We start from the raw sequence: 19,277 nt of genomic DNA, 5'->3' as shown, positions 1-19,277 counted from the left end.
CAAGTGATACAATTTTGTTTACTTCACTCCTTAAAATGTGGTTACGTACTGTATGTGAACTGATATTTAAATAAATAAATAAATGTAATTAATAAATAAATAATCCTTCCTTTCCGAGTCGCAGTACTAAGCCCGGCGTAGCCTCTCACTTCAGCTCTGCACTTCCCCCGTCACTCTGGCTCGCCTGTTCCGCTCGATGGTCTCCTAGCCGCTCTAGCCTCGCACTGCACTTCTATGGCTCCATCCCCTCTCTCGCTCTAGCCGTTTCCTGTACTCTACGGTGTGTGTCTTTTGCCCTGCTCGGTCGTTCTCTTTCTGGCAGCAGCGACTCTCCGTTGTCCGCTCGTTCTCGTGAGACTTTCCGTATTTGAGTACGAGTTATGGGGACAGTCGACTTCTTGAACGAGGACGAGGTGAAGGAATTTCTGGACAATATCGGCGTGGAGTACCACTTCCAGTGTCACCGGGAGAAGGACCCTGAAGGTCAGTGGCGACTCGCTGCCGTGCTGCCATTCTTCATATTAACGTTTACGCATTCTGAGTTGCTCCTGCCTTGCGGTCCATGCTTACCCGGGTAGACTCCTGCTTCCTTGTGTCCCTGCCCCGAAGTAAAAGCGTGACGTTAGAACCGCACAACCGGGGGTATGTCACCGGCTACAGGTGTGGTCTGCAAACCAGAGGTGGGCTGTCACCGAGCGGCTAACCAAAGACCATCCACGCCGCTCACGTCAGTCATCCCAGCGGTACGGTCGCTTTGCCCGTCTGTGCCCAGCCCGGCTGGCAGCCCCACGGCCCTTCTTGTCTACCTGTGTAATCGGTTTCGTCGGCCCGGTTGCTCGCACTCCCGCGTGTGTTTTCCCACCGTGCAAATCACTGAGGGGGTAAAAGACAAACAACACATTAAGCCACCGCAATCCCCGAATCGGTGCATCAGCCCGCCCGCTCGCACGTTTCCTACCCCGCATACCCAGGTGAGCTGTGCCCGGCCCGGCCCGATATAAAGACGAGGGCCGCCTGAGGACCAAGCAGTCAGTGCAGGCAGCAGTTTGAGTTTGTGAACGAGCGGCTACTTCATGGCGGCTCCATTACTCTGTGTGTCCCGCGTTTGTGCGCAGTGCCCATTGGTGACAACGCTGCCTCGTATTTCACTAGTGGTGGCCGTCAGTCTGTGAAGTTCATTGTGAGGAAATGGCCGTCGATATGACAGGCATGGCAGGAGGAGAAAATTATAAAGGAATATGAAGTCAGAGTGAATAAAATAAGACAAATAAATGTATTGTGAAGTGTGGCAATAAATAAAGCCGTGAATGACGTGGGCAGCATGAGCCGTCGCCTTTTTGCTTTGCTGATTTCTTTATGTATTTAATTATTTCTTCATTTACTTCAATGACATGAAATGCACACTTAAGTGAAAACCCACACTCATCATCAAAGCTGCACAGGCTGTAGCGAGTCCTGTGTTTTGATTGGTCACCTGGTCAGACTGGTGACTGCCCCTCCACGGCGGGCACCAGCTTAAGAAAAGTTGCCCATTACTGCAGTGCAAAGCGACTGTTAAATTCATCATCAGGTGTTTGCATAACTGAGGTAATTGGTGGTGCTACTAAACAAGTGACCAATCAAAACACAGGACTTGCCAAGTCCCGCCCTCTCGACTTTAATGGGTGAAAATGCCAGCCTTGGTTTCTCTTCATTTAAAGTTAGTTGTGTGAAACGTAGCCAACCAGAGCCTTAGCTGTGGTCTTCACTTTAGGTCTTCTCATCTTCATCACGCACCTCCACTGAACACCCCACCATCGTGCACGTTCATTTTAATCTTTTAATGTTTTGTTCCTTGATGCCAACAGGTTGCCAGAGGCTAGCGGATTACCTGGACAGCATAAAGAAGAACTACGAGGGGGCTGCGCAGATCCTAAAGATGAACTGTGACCAGAACCAGCACAGCGAGAGCTGTTACAAACTGGGAGCGTACCACATCACTGGTAAAGGTGAGGCTGGCGTACCGTGGAGCGCATCACGCTTACCATCCACCGTCACTGGGGGTCGCATTACACGAGTAGAAATCTCAGGGGGTGATGGATTACGGCGTCTCTACGCAGTTTAAGAGCCAAACCACGGCCTGGTTTGATAGATGCTCTCCCGGTGGTCTCCGTCCGTCGTCGTCTTTTTAGGTGCATTCAGATAGAAAGTGATGAGCGCCCACAGCAGTCGCCATGTCAAGCGGGCCACATGGAGCCACTTGGCCCCCAGTTGGTGCAGTTCTGTCACCCTTTGTGAGGAGAGGTCCATTTTCTTTGAGATCATGTGAGCACACGACACACCGTTTTGAAACTTCAGCACGTCCTGTTGAAAACCACTGGCGAATGTTCAAAGTCGTCTGTCTGAAGCGTCCGTTACTGATGAGCTCACGTCACCTCGTCCACTCTGTAGGTTTCCTTTTTTATGAGTCTGACAGCTGCTGCCAGGAGGGCACAAGCTCTTTGTACAGCAGCTCACTTCTCCTGCTGCTTTGAGGTTGAAAGGAAAACATAAAAAAGTCACCCGTCTAGAAATTGATTTTAGAGAAAATGAATTCTGTAAGTGTCGCAGCGTAAGCACAGAGTGAACAGACCTGGGGTGTCAGCAGTGCTCCCGGGGGGCTGAAGCTGACAGCGGACTCCCCACTGGGCACCAGTTAGTCACAGACCCTCCACCCAATGCCATTTTCACTTGAACATCACTTGAATTGAGCTGCGCTGTCCATGAAGCCCCCCGAGCCACCAGAAGCCGGTTTGGCTCTCCTTTTAACTGTGACGTTAGCAGAGCACATCAGAGCCCTGCTTCCTAACGGCTGGGATTGATTTCTGTTCTCTCTGTCATTCTGAAGGTGCCTTACTGTACACAGATGTGCTGACTGCCCCTCTAAAGTAATTAAAACGTGTCGAGACCACCGACTTTCATCAGAGTCCCTGAATGTCACACATTGCCAACATCTTCTAACTCGTTTCCATTCTGTGGTGGCACGACAGCCTCTCGTCTCTTTCTGTGGTCCGAGGTGCCCGCTTCACTTGCGGCCATCTTGTACACACTGCACTGCCAGCTGAGCACACTGCTGTGCCCCTGCCTGTCTGACTTTGTCATCACTGTGCACCGTGACGGAGTTACTGGGAACGTCACACGAGACAACGGACAGCCACAGGTGTGCCATGAATGGCTAGGATTTGCTAAAATTGCGCTCGGTGTCACTCGATTGATTCTTCCTCTCGTTTGCCGTTTCGAGCGGTTTGTAATTGATAAAGGCTGACTTGTCACAATTTGAATATTGAGGCACTTGCAGCTCTTTAGACAGACAGAACTTTATTTGTCCCCAGGGGGAAATCTGACTTTTTACAGAAGCTAAATAAGTAAATCCTAGTGGGCTCTGCCCCCTCCTCGCTTCGCTCACCAACCCCCAGGCGGGCACTACCTGCTAGCCACTCCATGGCTCTGCCACTCGCGTATGGGGAAGTGGATGTACAATTTAAACAGATTGGTATTTTCATGGGAATTGTTGCCTATGCGTAAAAGAACTAACTGTGTTACATTACAGCAAGTAATTAACCAAAGTAAAAAAACAGTCAAACGTAATCAATTGAACAAAAATTATGTTTCATGTCACATTAGAGTATTGGTTGCGTTATACGTTTCCGTTCATTTTGGCTTTGAAATTAACACGCAAATACTTTTTAAACTTACACTTTTACTGTAAAACTAAAGTAAAAACAACATTTGGAATAAACTTTTCTTCAAGATCGCATTGAATTTTGATTCCGACTTTTATCGTGACAACGCAGCTATAACTGCCCGTGAGTGAATTTCGTTTCTTTCTCTAAGTACCCAGCATTGCCCGGGAGAAAAATAAAGTGTTTTTTTTTTTTTAATTGTTTGAGAAAAATATAATTAAAAAAACACAACTTTAAAAATAAAGTAACAATAATAATAATAATATTTTATTTATATGGCGCCTTTCCCATGCTCAAGGCACTTACAGAATATAAGAGAGAACGGCAGGGTATACAGTATATAGCATTGTACAAATCAGATAAATAAATAAAGAAGATTACGACAGTGAATTGAGAGAAAAAGCCCAACAGACAACATCATTGCTGGTCTCACCAATGAAGACTCACTAATGTGCTTGTCTTGCGGTCTTGTATGGCTGCTGTCATCCAGTTGATGCTCATAACTGGCCAACTCGATTTAATTTGAAAAGCACCAGGCGCCTGGGCGGTGGTGGCGCTTAGTGCTGGGAGGTATACCAGTAAATACTGAAAACCGTTTTTTATTTTTGTTATGATATGGATTTTTCTTATACCGCAATACCGGTTTAAATAGTCTAAATGATGTTTGGAACGTGGCGCAGTGGGAAACTGTTTAAGGGGGTACCTTTTTCACTGCTACACCGCTAAACACGCATGCAACGGAATACATGTGTTAGTGGAGGTATTGAATGGTGAAATGGACAGAGAACATTCTGAAACTGAAGCTGTAGCAGATGATAAAGTTGAACGTGAGCCGTGTCCGTTGTCTGGGGATACTTTGGTTTTAAAAGGTCGGACGTGGACCAAACAACTGTCTACTGCAAATGCTGTTGAGTTAAAGTTGTCGCCAGAAACAGCAACACAAGCAATTTGCTGCACCACACATGCTTTGGAGTGCCATGAATGTATGGAACTAAGATTGGCACTCTCCACGTCCTCCGGTAAAACTGGAAAAGCTGGAGGACACTCGAGTCAGACGCGTTTGCCGGAGGTACTGCCAACAACAAAAAAAGCAAGCGGTGGGTCGAGATAACCAACGCCATTGCAATCCATATAGCTGACGTGTCAGTGGACTGAGATTAGTAACATTAACAGAAAGTGGAGCTGGTTTACAAAAAATATTGACTATTTATTCCTTTTCTAAGAGATGTTCAGTGCAATACAACTTTAAACAAGCACCTCTGGATAGTTTACTAAGTCTAAATGCGTCTTTGGATGGTTGAAGATATGTTGTCAAAATTATAGTTTAAGTTGTTTGCAAAATTTGTTCAATAAAAAGGTTCTATATTTTGACTGTGACTGTCATGCAATGCGATTCCTTCTCTTCATTAGTGCCACCCCTTCATGGGCCATGCAAACCTGTGTTAATACTTGTGTGCACATTAACATGTACACTTCTCAGGACAGTGGCACAAGTTATTCTTAGCCAGCCTACCGCTGTAATTGCAGTGGAAAATGTGGTTAACATTCACTCATGCATGGGAAAGAAATACAGTCGAATATCATGAAACCAGGATCATTTAGAAGACTACTGTGATGTACTGTAGAATTGTGGTCATACCACCCAGCACTAGTGGCACTCAGACATAAAGAATGCTGACAGTCGCCTCCAGTTCGCCCTCTGGTGGTCGTTCCAAGTGTCAACTGGATGATAACATGTATACAAGAGCCCAAGATCACCCCCACCTCTACCCAGAAGGGGGTGGGTTAAGGTTGATCTCACCCTGCGGTGTTTTTAGTTGACCAGTGAGGACCTTGTGTACCAAGCTTCATGAAAATCGCTGCAGCTGTTCAGAAGTGATGCTGAGACACACAGTGACCTTTTATATAGATAGTGTGGACACTGGTGGTCGCTGTTGCCCCGTCAAACCCACCAGACAGACGTCCAGGACACACTTGTAAAAGCACCAAGAAGAATCCTTTAATATTTTTCTTCAGTAAACTGCACAAAGCACCACACTCTCCACAATTACAATAATCAACACTATAAATCAATCCTCCACTCCCAGCAGCTTCGTCACCTAACCTCCCAACTCCAGCTCTCCTGCGGGGTCTTCACCAATCCTTTAAATAGTCCATGGCCCAGAAGTACTCCTTCTCTTTTCCCAGGTCAAATGCCACATCCTCAGTGGCCCAGAAGTACTGCGGGTTTCCGTCCTCGTGACTCCAAAGTACTTCCAGGTTGTAGTAACAGTAGGAGTCCCCAGGATCTTTGTGAGCTCCCCCTGGTGGCACCCAACAGGGCTGAGGAAACGGACTCCATGTCCCAGGATGCCCTGAGGGAATCCGGGGAACCGTTGCCGTCCTGGGGGAGGCAGTGCCCTGAAAAGGCTGCCTTCCTCCATTCTTCTCTTTCAGGGACTTCCCGGCCGGATTGAGCTGCTGGCCGTCTATCACAATAGATAAGCTGACTTTTTCAAATGTTTGTCCCTGTGATTTGTTAATCGTCTTTGCCAAAGCTTTTCTGTTAACATTTTAATACGAATGGCATATCAAGATCTGTGGTGTCTCATGTTGTTTGGACTACATGACCTGTCTTGTTCAAATTTTACACATCAGAATTGTTTGACTAATTTTAAATACAATTAATCTTGTCCTATTGCATAGTCCATCACTCAGACATCAATTACACAATTACATTACGATTCATCCTTCTTTCTACAGTAATTCGACCGTTGGGAGACCAGACGGTGTTAACGGTTGTCGATCTTCTACGTGATGTTGTAAGTTGATGTTTTCATCTTCTGCACCATCAGCACAGTCTACTGATACGCATGTAACCAATTTGCTGTGTAACCGATTGACAATTTTCACGTTAATTTGTTTGACTGCTAGGATTGCCGGTGTACTCATTTCTTCTGTTGATAACCCCTCGGGATGAAATTCTTCAATAAGATTGGGACAGAATACGTCTTCTTTAATTGGGAACTTAAAGTGAGAAAAATGTATAAGAGCTGAGAACGCAGGAACTGTGATGACAAAATCATTCACACCAATGAGAGGAGCGTGAGAGGGCGTGGTTTGAGAGGAGGGCAGGACTTGTCATGGATTTTCTTTTCTAATAGAGAGACAGAGAGGTAGATGTGAACACACACACTGGAATGACAATAAAGGAAGAACGTTCAAAAGAAAGACCAGTGCTGCTGTCCCAGTCCCAGTGAGGTGCCGTGCAGGCATATTGCTGTTGGTATAAAGGACCCCCGGTCGCATTTCTTGATGTACCACCGACTCTGCAACACTAGCAGAAGCAGCGACGCCATCCACAGTGAGATCAACTAAATGAAGGTACACGGCGCTCATAACAAGTCATCTCGTTTTCTTGTTACACAACACTGGATCTCATTGGGGAGGCGAGTCGGAGTGCAGCCTGCAGTCCCAACTGTAGGTCGGACCACCCGCACACAAGCCCAGTCCTAACCAGGCCTGCGATGGGCTTGACGTGACATCATAGCAGGGCTACATAATAATAGTATGTTCAATGTTTGTGCTGAGTGCGTTTCATTTCATCGTCCCGTTATATGTGCGTCAGTGAATGTTGTCCCAGTAAATGAAAAGGGGAAGGATGGCGGACCACAGCCCCGAGATGGAAATTGCCTGTCAAACTCATCTGATGCATCACGTGTTTAAAGAAGAGGAGCGAAAGGCAAAGGAGGACAAAGAGAAGAAGGAGAGAGAGAAATCGAGGAGTGAAAAGAAGACAATTTAACCGTCCATTGATCAAGTCGTCACTGCCGCTGATTGTTTTAGTCCACTGCTTGCTTTTTCAACTACTGATTTATCATCATGACAGCCAGCACAGAGGAACCCCGGGGTTTGAATTCATCCCAGTCATTGCCAGGACTTGTCACGGTGAAGTCGTTTTGTTTTCGGGAAGGAGCGTAATACACGACAGTCGGTGTCAGTACCGCCGGACTTTATTAACGTTGAACTCATTTATCAGCACATTTCAGTTGCTGTGTTTACCTGACCCGTGTTTGGATTTGTGTTACGTGTTTAGGGCCAAAGGGACGGTCAATGGAAATATCTGTATATTCGTGTTCTTTTATAGTAATTAGGCACTGGTGTCTTTGGGATGATGGGGTTCTGTGCACAGATATCTATGTTATTGAATATTTAGAATATATTCATGTTTGATTTTATGCTCCTGTCTACTGTTTGCTGTTTATTTCATCATGTGGGGAAAAATAAGACAATCTGTAAGGAGTACGGCAAAGTAAGAAACCTCAGGTGAGCCAAGGAACAAGTCTGGGTAGTGTAGTGACTTACCTCATAGGCACTGCGGTCCACAGCTACTCTGATCAGCTAAAACGACTCTCTAATGTCTCAGTGAAGTCAACAACAACGGTTAGTTCTGTTTTATTGTGGGGTGGCACGGTGGAGCAGTGGGTAGTGCTGCTGCCTTGCAGTTAGGAGACCCGTCTTAGGTTCACTTCCCTGGTCCCCCTGTGTGGAGTCTGCATGTTCTCCCCGTGTCTGCGTGGGTTTCCTCCCACAGTCCAAAGACATGCAGGTTAGGGGCACTGGCCATCTGAAATTGGCCTTAGTGTGTGCTTGGTGTGTGGTGAGCTGGCGCCCTGCCCAGGGTTTGTTTCCTGCCTTGCGCCCCGTGCTGGCTGGGAGTGGCTTCAGCAGACCCCCCATGACCCTGTAGTTACAATATAGCGGGCTGAGTAGTGGATGGATGGCAGTTTTATTGTCATGTGCACAGTAAGGAAACCTGTTTCCCTGAACAGTGGAACCTCGGTTCACGACCATAATTCGTTCCAAAACTCTGGTCGTAAACCGATTTGGTCGTGAACCGAAGCAATTTCCCCCCATAGGATTGTATGTAAATACAATTAATCCATTCCAGACCATACGAACTGTATGTAAATATTTGTTTTTTTTTTTATTTTTATGCACAAATATAGTTAATTATACCACAGAATGCACAGCGTAATAGTAAACTGAATGTAAAAACCTTGAACAACAGAGAAAACTAACACTACAATAGTTTGCGCTATAGTGCTAGGAACCGTTCGCTAAAAACACTTTTTTTTTAATGAGTTTTAAGCACAGGGGAAAAAATGAACATTTGAAAAATCCATAATTTAATAAACCACCAAGAAAAGTAACATTAGAACAATGCCGGTTATGAACCGATCGCTGTAAACAACTGATAACAAACACAAGCCTTCTCTACCTCATGCGTCCAGTCCTCCCTCTCTCGCTCTCTCTCTCTCGCGCTTGTGTGTGTGTGCGTGGCTCTCTCTCCTCGGGTGATTGAGTGTTGGACATCCCATAATATCTTCTCTTTTTCACATAGCCCTCTAATGCTGAATTGTTTTTTCTGACTTGTCAACCTTGCATGTGACCAACATGCCAGCCTTTTAACTTCTGTAATCTTAAAGAGCAGAGACCCCAGCACTAAACGTCAGTAGCCCACCCCCCCCCCCGTTAGCCTTGCCTAGCCAGATGTTTCCTGTGTGCCACACCCCTTGCCCTCTGATTGCACGCCACTTGATAATTGGCCACATCACCCCTATTCCTCCACAGTGTGGCAGGAGGGTCTTATCTGCCGGTGCCATGTGCTGCGGGTGTTGGTGTGAACTTTCGTGTGGCACTGTCACCGAGTGCAGGTGCAGTGTGCCAGGAGAAGGTGAGATGACAGACTTTACGGATTACCAAAGACACACAAAGCTACCAGAAGTGTAAACCAGCAGTGCCCTCCGTTAGTTAACCATTGAGCTGCCGTCTGGCCAGTCGATACCAAAAAACCTCCAGTCAGCAGCATCGGTCGAGACGACAAAGCCCTGGGAGTCCGTGGCCAGCCGTAGATGGGTGAGTGTAAGTGACAAGCTTTCACTGCAGGCCATCAGGAGGGCTGTGGGTGTCTGCTGCAGGGTCACTGCATTGCCAGTTAACTTGTGACCTTTGTCTTCTCTGCTAGGTGGGCTTCCTCAGTGCCTGAAGACCGCCTATTCCTACTTTGTGAAGTCCTGCGAGAAGGGAGGGAAGAAGTCCAGTGATGCGTGCCACAATGCGGCTCTCCTGGTGATGGACGGACAGGCCGTCGAGGGCCAGTCTAACCCTCGGCTGGCACGGGACTACTACACCAAGGCATGCCAGGGTGGCTTTGCTCCCAGCTGCTTCAACCTCAGTACGCTTTTCATCCAGGGCACAGCGGGGCTGCAGAAAGACATGGGGCTCGCCCTACGCTACGCCCTCCAGGCCTGTGACTTGGGGCACATCTGGGGCTGCGCCAATGCCAGTCGCATGTATCGACTTGGAGACGGGACAGCAAAAGATGACGGGAAGGCGGAGGCCCTGAAGAATCGAGCTAAAGAGCTCCACGGGCAGCAGAGTCAGACACAGTTGGCCTTTGGACAGTAGAGGAGGGCAGCGAGATGGACGTGGCCTCGCGGGTTTCCTTAAACGCGTGGCTGGTACTGCCCATTGGCTTTTGTGGGGGAGGTGGAGAGAGCGGGCACTACCACTACACAGTCTTGCTACGTGCCACCTGCAGGTGTCCACCTTGGGCTGCCTTGAAGGGTTTGTCTCTAAAGCTGACTGGATTTGGACTGGCCACTACAGTGACAAATGGCACTCCTCAGGTGGGCATTAACGTGCTCCTGATGTCACGGTTGCCAGGGCAATCGTAGACTGGTGGGCCCTTTTGTAGTCCTTGACTTTTTTGATTAAAATCCTATCCTGAGAAAATGTTTTTATTTATGACTTGTACAGGAGACACTTAAGAAAAGTGGAATGGAGATTCTGAAAAACGTGCGATGGCTTTAAACAAAAACCTGTTGTTATGTCGTGATTTGGTCAGGGGGTCTGAGACACGTGCTGAGGGGCACACTAATGACAGAACATCTGCCATGAAGTACGAGAAGGTGACAAAACTGAGGAGTGCCAGCCCTGAGCACGTGACAAGAGACGGTGAGGGTCACACTGGTGCTGCACAAAGCCTGACCCTCTTGAGGGGGCCGCTGTACTGTGTTGGCGCAACATGCGGAAGGATCAACTCAGAAATTCATGAGTCACTGTGGGCAACTACTCACGTCTCGACCGTGCTTGCCTGCCGCCGCTTTATGGATGCCCGCTGTGTTGGCGTCAGGTACAATGTCTCCCACCGCCAGTTATGGTTTTGTCTCAGAGCTCAACCCAAAACAGAAGCTTCCAGAGAACTGGGACAGTTGGTGCGGTTCTGCTGCTCCCCTCAAGTGAGGAACCTGCCCAAAGTAGACCTTCGCTTCCTTTACACCTCATTTCAAAAGTCAGACACAAGTTCAAAATTACTGTCTGTTACACCTGCGTTGTTATCTCTCTTTAATTTAATATTGTTATTATCAGTATGCTGCTGCTGGAGTGTGGGAATTTAATAAAGTATATCTATCAGTCTTTAGAGAGCATCGGGGTGAAGTTCAGGCTTTAATAACGAGGCTGTTATGTGCACGACGCTCACCTGCTGCTCCATAAAATACAAATGTTGGTGTTGAACTGAAATGCATGTCTGCCAAGTGTCATGGACTGCCTGATGGGTTTACTGAGTGTCACTCCAAAAGCAGGCAGATTGTGTCTGGGACTCAAAGGTGACGTCTTCAGCCTGTCCCAACAGTCGGTCTCCTTCTTAGATACAGTTAGGTCCATAAATATCTGGACAGACACCACTTTTTTCTCATTTTGGTTCTGTACATTACCACAATGAATTTTAAATGAAACCACTCTGATGCAGTTGAAGTGCAGACTTTCAGCTTTAATTCAGTGGGGTGAACACAACGATTTCATAAAAATGTGAGGCCACTAAAGCATTTTGTGAACACAATCCCTTCATTTCAGGGCTCAAAAGTAATTGGACAATTGACTCTTTGGCTATTTCATGGGCAGGTGTGTCAAGTCCGTCGTTATGTCCTTATCAATTAAGCAGATAAAAGGCCTGGAGTTGATTTGAGGTGTGGTGCTTGCATGTGGAAGATTTTGCTGTGAACAGACAACATGCGGTCAAAGGAGCTCTCCATGCAGGTGACAGAAGACATCCTTAAGTTGCGAAAACAGAAAAAGCCCATCGGAGAAATTACTACAATATTACAAGTGGTAAAATCTACAGTTTGGTACATCCTGAGAAAGAAAGCAAGCACTGGTGAACTCAGCAACGCAAAAAGACCTGGACGTTCACTGGAGACAACAGTGGTGGATGATCGCAGAATCATTTAAATGGTGAAGAGAAACCCCTTCACAACAGCCAACCAAGTGAACAACACTCTCCAGGGGGTAGGCGGGCGTATCGATATCCAAATCTACAATAAAGAGAAGACTGCATGAAAGTAAATACAGAGGGTGCACTGCAAGGTGCAAGACACTCATAAGCCTCAAGAATAGAAAGGCTAGACTGGACTTTGCTAAAGAACATCTTAAAAAGCCAGCACAGTTCTGGAAAAACATTCTTTGGACAGATGAAACCAAGATCAACCTCTACCAGAATGATGGCAAGAAAAAAGTATGGAGAAGTGGAGTAGCTCATTATCCAAAGCATAGCACATCATCTGTAAAACACGGTGGAGGGAGGCAGTGTGATGGCTGCCAGTGGCACTGGGACACTAGTGTTTATTGATGATGTGACACAGGACAGAAGCAGCCGAATGAATTCTGAGGTGCTCAGAGACCTACTGTCTGCTCAAATCCAGCTAAATACAGCAGTCACATTGATTCATGATACAGATGGACAATGACCCAAAACATACAGCCAAAGCAACCCAGGAGTTTATTAAAGCAAAGAAGTGGACAATTCTTGAATGGCCAAGTCAGTCACCTGATCTTCACCCAACTGAGCAGGCATTTCACTTGTTGAAGACTAAACTTCAGACAGAAAGGCCCACAAACAAACAGCAACTGAAAGTAAAGGCCTGGCAGAGCATTCAAAAGGAGGAAACCCAACATCTGGTGACGTCCAGGAGTTCAAGACTTCAGGCTGTCATTGCCAGCAAAGGGTTTTCAACCAAGTATTAGAAATGAACATTTGATTTCCAGTTCTTTAATTTGTCCAATTACTTTTGAGCCCCTGAAATGAAGGGATTGTGTTCACAAAATGCTTTAGTTACCTCACATTTTTATGTAATCGTTTTGTTCACCCCACTGAATTAAAGCTGAAAGTCTGCACTTCAACTCCATCTGAGTTGTTTCATTTCAAATTCATTGTGGTAATGTACAGAACCAAAATTAGAACAAAGTGGTCTCTGTCCAAATATTTATGGACCTAACTGTAACTGTAAGGTACGTAAAAACCAAAATGGGATTCCATTATGAAAGCTTTATAAATAAAACGCAGGGGCAACTGAGAGATGAAGTCTTTGACAAGGTGTGTGTGCCCAAAATGTGACCTTGACTAGCACATGTGACATAAAAGGGGACAATTGGGATGGCAAGACCCCGGAGGTAACGAGGGTCCCAGACGCATAGCAGATCCACGCAGAGCTCAGTGCATGTAGCTGCCAGTTAGCTTCAAAGAATGATTTTCATGGGCAGAATGTGTCAAAGTAGCTGAACTTGGCACCTAATCCAGGGACTGTGGGTTAGTGGGCAGGACAGGCATGAGGGAGAAAGTGCACTGAGCCAAGAATGGAGAAGTTGGGATGAGTCGGGACCGGCCTGGCACTTGACCCAAAAAAACACACTTGTGTGAAGGTATTCATGCGTAAAAAAGCAAAACACCGAGAGCACCGTTTTGAAGAACTCGTATAAATACAGACCTGTAGCTTTAGCACAGTTATAGTGAGCAGGAAGAAAGGCCTCGGACACAGCAGAGACGGAACTGAGCTGGGGGACCCCACACTGACACAAGACAGAAGCTGCAGGTTAGCTACTAGGTTTTCCTCACTTGACTGTCCTGATGTTGAACTAAAAGACGATAATAAATCACTCCGCTTCATCTCATGGATGATTTTCCTTCCCAGTTTAAGAACTTCATTTTCAAACTCTAATGGCTTCTATTGTCTCCACCACAGCAGTGCAAACCTGACTTGCTCAAAACATCGCCACTCGCCACTGTCATCACGAACACACGTGGATTCAAATACGTTGGGAGCAAACGGCGACTGTTGGAGCGCACTGTCGCACTTCATTTCAATTAACAGTACACACCAGTCAGCTTACCAGAATGCATAAAAGATACCAGTTTAAGAAAAATGGAAGAAGATAGATAGATAGATAGATAGAGAGATAGATACTTTATTAATCCCAAGGGGAAATTCACAAGTGAAGAAGTTTCCAGTTATCAATTATGTGCACTCGGAAACAACTCTGAAATTAAACTGACGTCTGGTCTCCGTGTGTCGTCTTGTCTTTCGGCTCCCTTAGCTTCATGTCCCGTCCCTTCACAGCTGAGTTATCACATAGGAAGAAGGCCAAATGTTCACAGGAAGGTGACACGGGTCCAGTTCTGCAGTGGTACCCGTCACGACCGCATGGCTAAATATGCTGGCAGCAGCCCGTGTCGTCGTTCTTACAAGAAAGAAGGTCAAAGCTAAAACAGAGGAATGAATCGGTAACACTGGAGCTCAATCTCCATCTCCATCATCCCAATGGTATGTGGACACCGTGTCCTAACTACTTAAAAATGGCCTACTAGACAGAATACTCAAATCTGTATAACAGAACACCCAACAAGTTACAGCAATTGGCAAAGCTTGTGCCCTTCATCTGGAGGGGGTCCTTAGGATGACACCCCACTTAAACGATCATCACGACTGCCCCCCCAGTTGTTCTGGTCATCAGACTAAAGGTGCGCCAACATAACCGAGAGGGTCCTTGACTGAAAGAGGGTCTCGAGTTGCCTCAGACGCTTGCCCATTGTAATCTGTCCAGTTGGCCAATAAAAGGTGCCATTTTGCTTCACTTCTCATTACTCTGTGCCAGGAGACTCCGAGGGGCTCGTTTTATTCAGGCTGAAGTTTAGATGACACTCACGTTCTTACTGCCACGTCTCTTCACAACGGTGACAACGGTACAAGGCTGGAATGTGGGACCCTGAGGTTACGTTCAATCTAAACACAAAAGCATGTCCAGCGTTGTTTTATGTTATTTCGAGGCTGACGGTCTGATCTTTTATTCGGGGGTCCCAGTCCTCTTACAGTCAAGGTTCAAACATGAACATGTATCGTTCTGGACGATTTCAAGGGCACTTACTACAAATATGAAGCGCTTTTTAATCCTTTACTGGCCCCCTATTGACCTCTCTCTGAGAGTGACAAGTGACAGCTTTCTATTGCCATTAAACATATTTAGACTTGAAACGTTTTAATTGAAGCATACATTTTAATATTTCAAAGAGCTGACATAAGTGTACTTATTTACGATGCACTTCTACCTCATGAACTAAACCCTCACACTTCTTATGAACCCCCCGAATTACGGCGGTTTACGCCAATTCACACTTTTTAATCACACATTTCGCAATTGTGTGCTTTCTGGTTGTTGCATTGCCGACAGGCAATCAGCGGGATTTCATTTCACTGTTTGGGGAAAAAAACTCACCCTAAAAGAAATGCAGTCGAAGTTTACCTTAAACGTGACGCACGCGCGCGCTCACACAGATGCCGAGTTAGCTCGTGAAGACACAACGTCCAGCAGCCGTAAGATGTGCCGCCGGCTTCGGTGGATTCTCTCCGGGCCCTCTTCAGAATTTGGCGGTCGCCGTCTGTCACGTGACGCACGCGTGCTTGTGCGTGCTTACGTGCGTGCGTTGTGGGCGCGCGCGCGCTCGAGCGCGGGGCGGGGACTGTTTTGGTCTCGAGCCCGTTTTGCTAAGACTAGAAGCAGCAGCAGCGGCGGCGGCGGTGGTGGCGGCGCGCGAGACGGGCAGCGATTGGACCGAAGCGCCGACAGGTCAGTGCTAGCCGGTGGGAACCACTGGGCGCCGAATGGGATGAGCCGCTACCTTTGGTTCCCAAGTCGTGGGTGCGACCGTCCAGAGGGGAGGGTCTGGTTACATGTGAGCGTTTGTGTGAACGGGCCTGCAGAGCCCCCCGAGAGGCGAGGTAGCGCCGAGGTCTGGGAGGTATCGCCGTCTCCGATTACCCCCAAGTTCGCAGGCCGCGGAGGTGCTCGCGCCGGTCGTGTCCAGCCCATTGTCCGTCCTGGACCGAACCTTCAGTGGTTCCCGCTCGCGAGCACCCGCCCTTGCCCGCTGCAAAGCCCGGCGGCACTGCCTCCCTCCCTCTTTCTGTACCGCTTTCTCACGGCGTATGTTCAGCCGGGTTCCGGCGCGCAGCACAGCTCGGAGAATCGCCCGGGAGGAATCAAGCTGGCAGGTCGACGGAGCCGAGTGAGTCAGTCGCGCCTTTGCATGTGTTGATTTCCATTTGTGACGCTTGTGCCCACAGCGAGTTCAGCTGCTTCTGCAATGTGGGAACTTGTCGGAGTACCAGCGTCCTCGCCGTTGTGTAAGCCATCGTAGTGTGCCTGCTGTCATCACCCACTTTCTGGAGGAGAAAAGGCCGCCGCGCTCGTCCGGCTCGCCGCTCATTCAGACTTGATAATTAATGTATAGCGCCTTTCGTTACCGGACCCCGCTTGGAAGACGCTTTCAGGTACTGCAGGCAGTTGTCGCTACGCTTCAACGATGGGACTTACACGGGGTGACTCGTGGTGGCCGTAGCGAGTGTGATGCCCAGCATTCTGCCTACTGGGCACACTGGCAGCACAGTCAGTCCATGCCCATTCCACGTTGAATATCCTTTTAAGGTGCCAACTTTCACCGGCGCAGCACAGTTATTTACAAAGTGTTGAGACTCGAGGTGTAGGGGATGCAAGCGATGTGGCCACTTAACCAAAGTCTGGAGAGGCTTGGCACCAGGGAGTGGGCAGCACCCAGAATGACTTGAAGGCTTTTGTGTGAACTGCATATGCCCAGCTAAGTGCCATCACACGGCCTGGTGGTTTTAGTTTTTAATGTATTCTTGTTTCCCTGTCCCAGGACCAGACTGGGTTCCTAGGGTGGGTGGTCACCAAACACTGTTTACATTCATGGGGGGCACGGCCCTGACTGGAGGAAGACGCCCACATACTGAGATGAACGTCATTTGTTTTGTGTTGTTCAAAGCAGAGTCGCTTGAGTGTGTGTGTGTGTGTGCGCGGACTGTGGCTCAATTGCCAGCTACACCCATCGTCTTCTAAACCCGCTTTAAACTCAGGAGGGTCGAGGGGATGCTGGAGTTCGGTCCCAGCCTGCGCCCTCCCACTTGCTGGGCCAATCACTGGACAGGGTGCCAGCTACATTAGTGGTCATTTGTGCCTCACCAGTGGTCCTAACACTTGGCACTGGGTGAATCCACTTTTGCATCATGTCACATGGTGATGCCTCCTTTATGTTCGTGTTTTCTTTCATTGGTGCCTTTTGTTAATTAAAGATGGAGTCGTTTTTCGGGGTTCATTTTAGATTTGTTTCTGAGTTCGGCTGGACAATTTGAACTTGAAAGGCCTTCCAGGTTGTTTGAAATTCCAAAAAAAACAAAAGCATCTCGAGGGGGGGGGCTACGAGTGGGATGGCATCGCCTGCCGAAGCAGCTTGTGTCTCGGTGGTCTCCGTTTGCGTGTGTGTCTGCCCTCGCGTGTCCAGAGCTGCTCCTTCAGTTGCACACCCAGGCCCGTAGCAGAATGGCGCTGCGGTTTCATCATAAGCGCGCTGAGCCGTGCCCATTCAGCTTTAATACCCTGGGCAGGTTCAAACTTGTCACTCGAGACATCCCAGCTTAGCGAGCCGGAGGGTGCAACACGCCACGTGTGTGGAGAAGTGAGGGAAGCGGAGGAAGGCGTGCAGAACACGGCACACGAGATGAAAGTGTTTGGAATGCCACGACACCCACTGCGCTTGTCCAGATCTGAGCACTCGTGAGTATCGTTAGGCCGCTGCCCGGGGGGCTCCTCATGTCCGCCACATGATCAAATCAACCCCCCTCTAATTGGAAGACTCCCTCTGCTGTCGGAGCACCATGGCGCCCCACATGCCAGCTTCAGAGGCCTTTGTCGGTAGGTGGCCACCGGTGAACGTCCGAAATCAAACGAGCAGCGACAGTTCCAGTCGGTAAGTGTGGCTGGGGGGGTCGTGACAAGCTGATAAAGTCATGAACGGTAGATGGGGAGCTGCGCCATCTCTTTATGGCAGACGTGATTACACAAAGTGAGAGAAACACAGCGGCGTGAGACACACGGACTGGTCACAGCTGCTTTACAAGTCGGCCAGTGATGGGCACAATCGGGCACACTTGGCAGCGTAACGAGGCGTCAGACGTCATGGCGTGAGCAGCGCAGGCTGCCCTGCTGGATTCCTAAACGAGCTGCGTGGTGATGAGGAGCCCTCGAGATCGGGCAGGATGCCAGTGCAGATGCCCGGGCTGAGTGGTCGTGTGGTGACACTGGAGTCAGGACTGCAGAGTCCTGTGGCAGCCCACTGCTCGGAGGTCTAACCAGATGCTACGATGTACTCGGCGCCCTGTCAGGCTGTCCCTTTCCCTTTTAGTTCTCCTTGTCTTCATCTCAAGCCTTCACTTATCTTTGTCATTTTTTTTTTTTTTTGGTCACGTTTGGCCAACTTGTACAGGACACGTGCCAAGCGCCGTCCTCAGAAACCTTTATGCCGCCAGGGTGACTCTGCTGGTTCAGTGCCGTCTCGGGCTGTTCGGCTCTTTGATCTCCTGTCATGCTGAGGGTCCCCAGAGTTGGGGGCAATGCCGCCCCCTAAGCAGGACGTGAAGCAGGCTCTCCTCCTTGGCATTGTAGTCTTCACGTGGACACACCGACATGTTGAGCCGCTGGAAGACTTCAACTCCCGACTTTGATAAGAACTGATTGAGTGATTGATGAGTTTGGGTGGGCTGAATGGCCTGTTTATATCGCAAGTGACCAAGCAATGTAGGGGGTCACGTTCGGTGCCATCTTAACGCTGGGCAGTTACCCAGGGGCCCCATGCTAATCTGTGTATGCTGTGGCCTGCTGCACTGCTTTGCCCAGGGGGTCCTGTCATGCTGATTAGACGGCCCTGGTCACATTGCCACACATCCAGCCAGTCTAACTTTGGATTGCTTATGTAATCACAGAGGGCTCTTCGTGAGCACCGAGGGGTAGAGGAGGGAATGGCCTCAAAGAGGACTTCTAGATGTGAGACGTGATGGCAGAGCAGGGACCGGCGGACTGCATGGAAAGCTAAGGAGCCAATGAAGTGCTGTGTATCACAACGCTAGCTGTCCCCCGCGGCTCCGCCCATGTAGTAGTGACATGGGACAAACTTTAAAAATCAATAAACAGACTGAGGTGAGATGCGCTCCAACACGTGGCGTGAGGTAGAGTGACTTGAATGGAGGCTGGCATGTGAGTGAGGAGGGCACTGCCCAGCTAACTACTCCTGAGGGCCCGCCTCTCTCTCTTGGATTAGCGTGAATAAATCGATGCCACAACCGAATAATTATACTTCACGTAATAAGAGATGTCACATAATCAACCGGAGTGAAAAAAGCCAAATGATCT

At 48.4% G+C, this 19,277-nt stretch overlaps 3 protein-coding genes across 7 annotated transcripts in view; all 3 read left to right on the top strand.

Moving 5' to 3' along the window:
• mmachc (metabolism of cobalamin associated C) overlaps nucleotides 1-19,277 on the top strand; it is a 139,289-nt gene that overhangs the window by 71,293 nt on the left and 48,719 nt on the right. The gene's annotated exons all lie outside the window — the stretch shown is intronic.
• On the top strand, nucleotides 244-11,166 carry LOC127529491 (cytochrome c oxidase assembly factor 7). The gene is made up of 3 exons (XM_051933267.1): nucleotides 244-483; nucleotides 1,848-1,988; nucleotides 9,709-11,166. The coding sequence occupies exons 1-3, from the start codon at nucleotides 381-383 to the stop codon at nucleotides 10,149-10,151; spliced, it is 687 nt and encodes a 228-aa protein (XP_051789227.1). The 5' UTR covers nucleotides 244-380; the 3' UTR covers nucleotides 10,152-11,166.
• ralgps2 (Ral GEF with PH domain and SH3 binding motif 2) overlaps nucleotides 15,495-19,277 on the top strand; it is a 78,245-nt gene continuing 74,462 nt past the window's right edge. For all 5 annotated transcript variants that reach the window (XM_051933255.1, XM_051933252.1, XM_051933256.1 and 2 more), the window contains exon 1: nucleotides 15,495-15,641. The gene's annotated coding sequence lies outside the window, so the exon portion shown is untranslated. The remainder of the gene's footprint in view (nucleotides 15,642-19,277) is intronic.

Source organism: Erpetoichthys calabaricus, chromosome 10, assembly GCF_900747795.2.
Source record: "Erpetoichthys calabaricus chromosome 10, fErpCal1.3, whole genome shotgun sequence".
NCBI lineage: Eukaryota > Metazoa > Chordata > Cladistia > Polypteriformes > Polypteridae > Erpetoichthys > Erpetoichthys calabaricus.
Note: the sequence above shows the minus strand (reverse complement) of the source record. Positions and strands in the feature narration are given on the sequence as shown.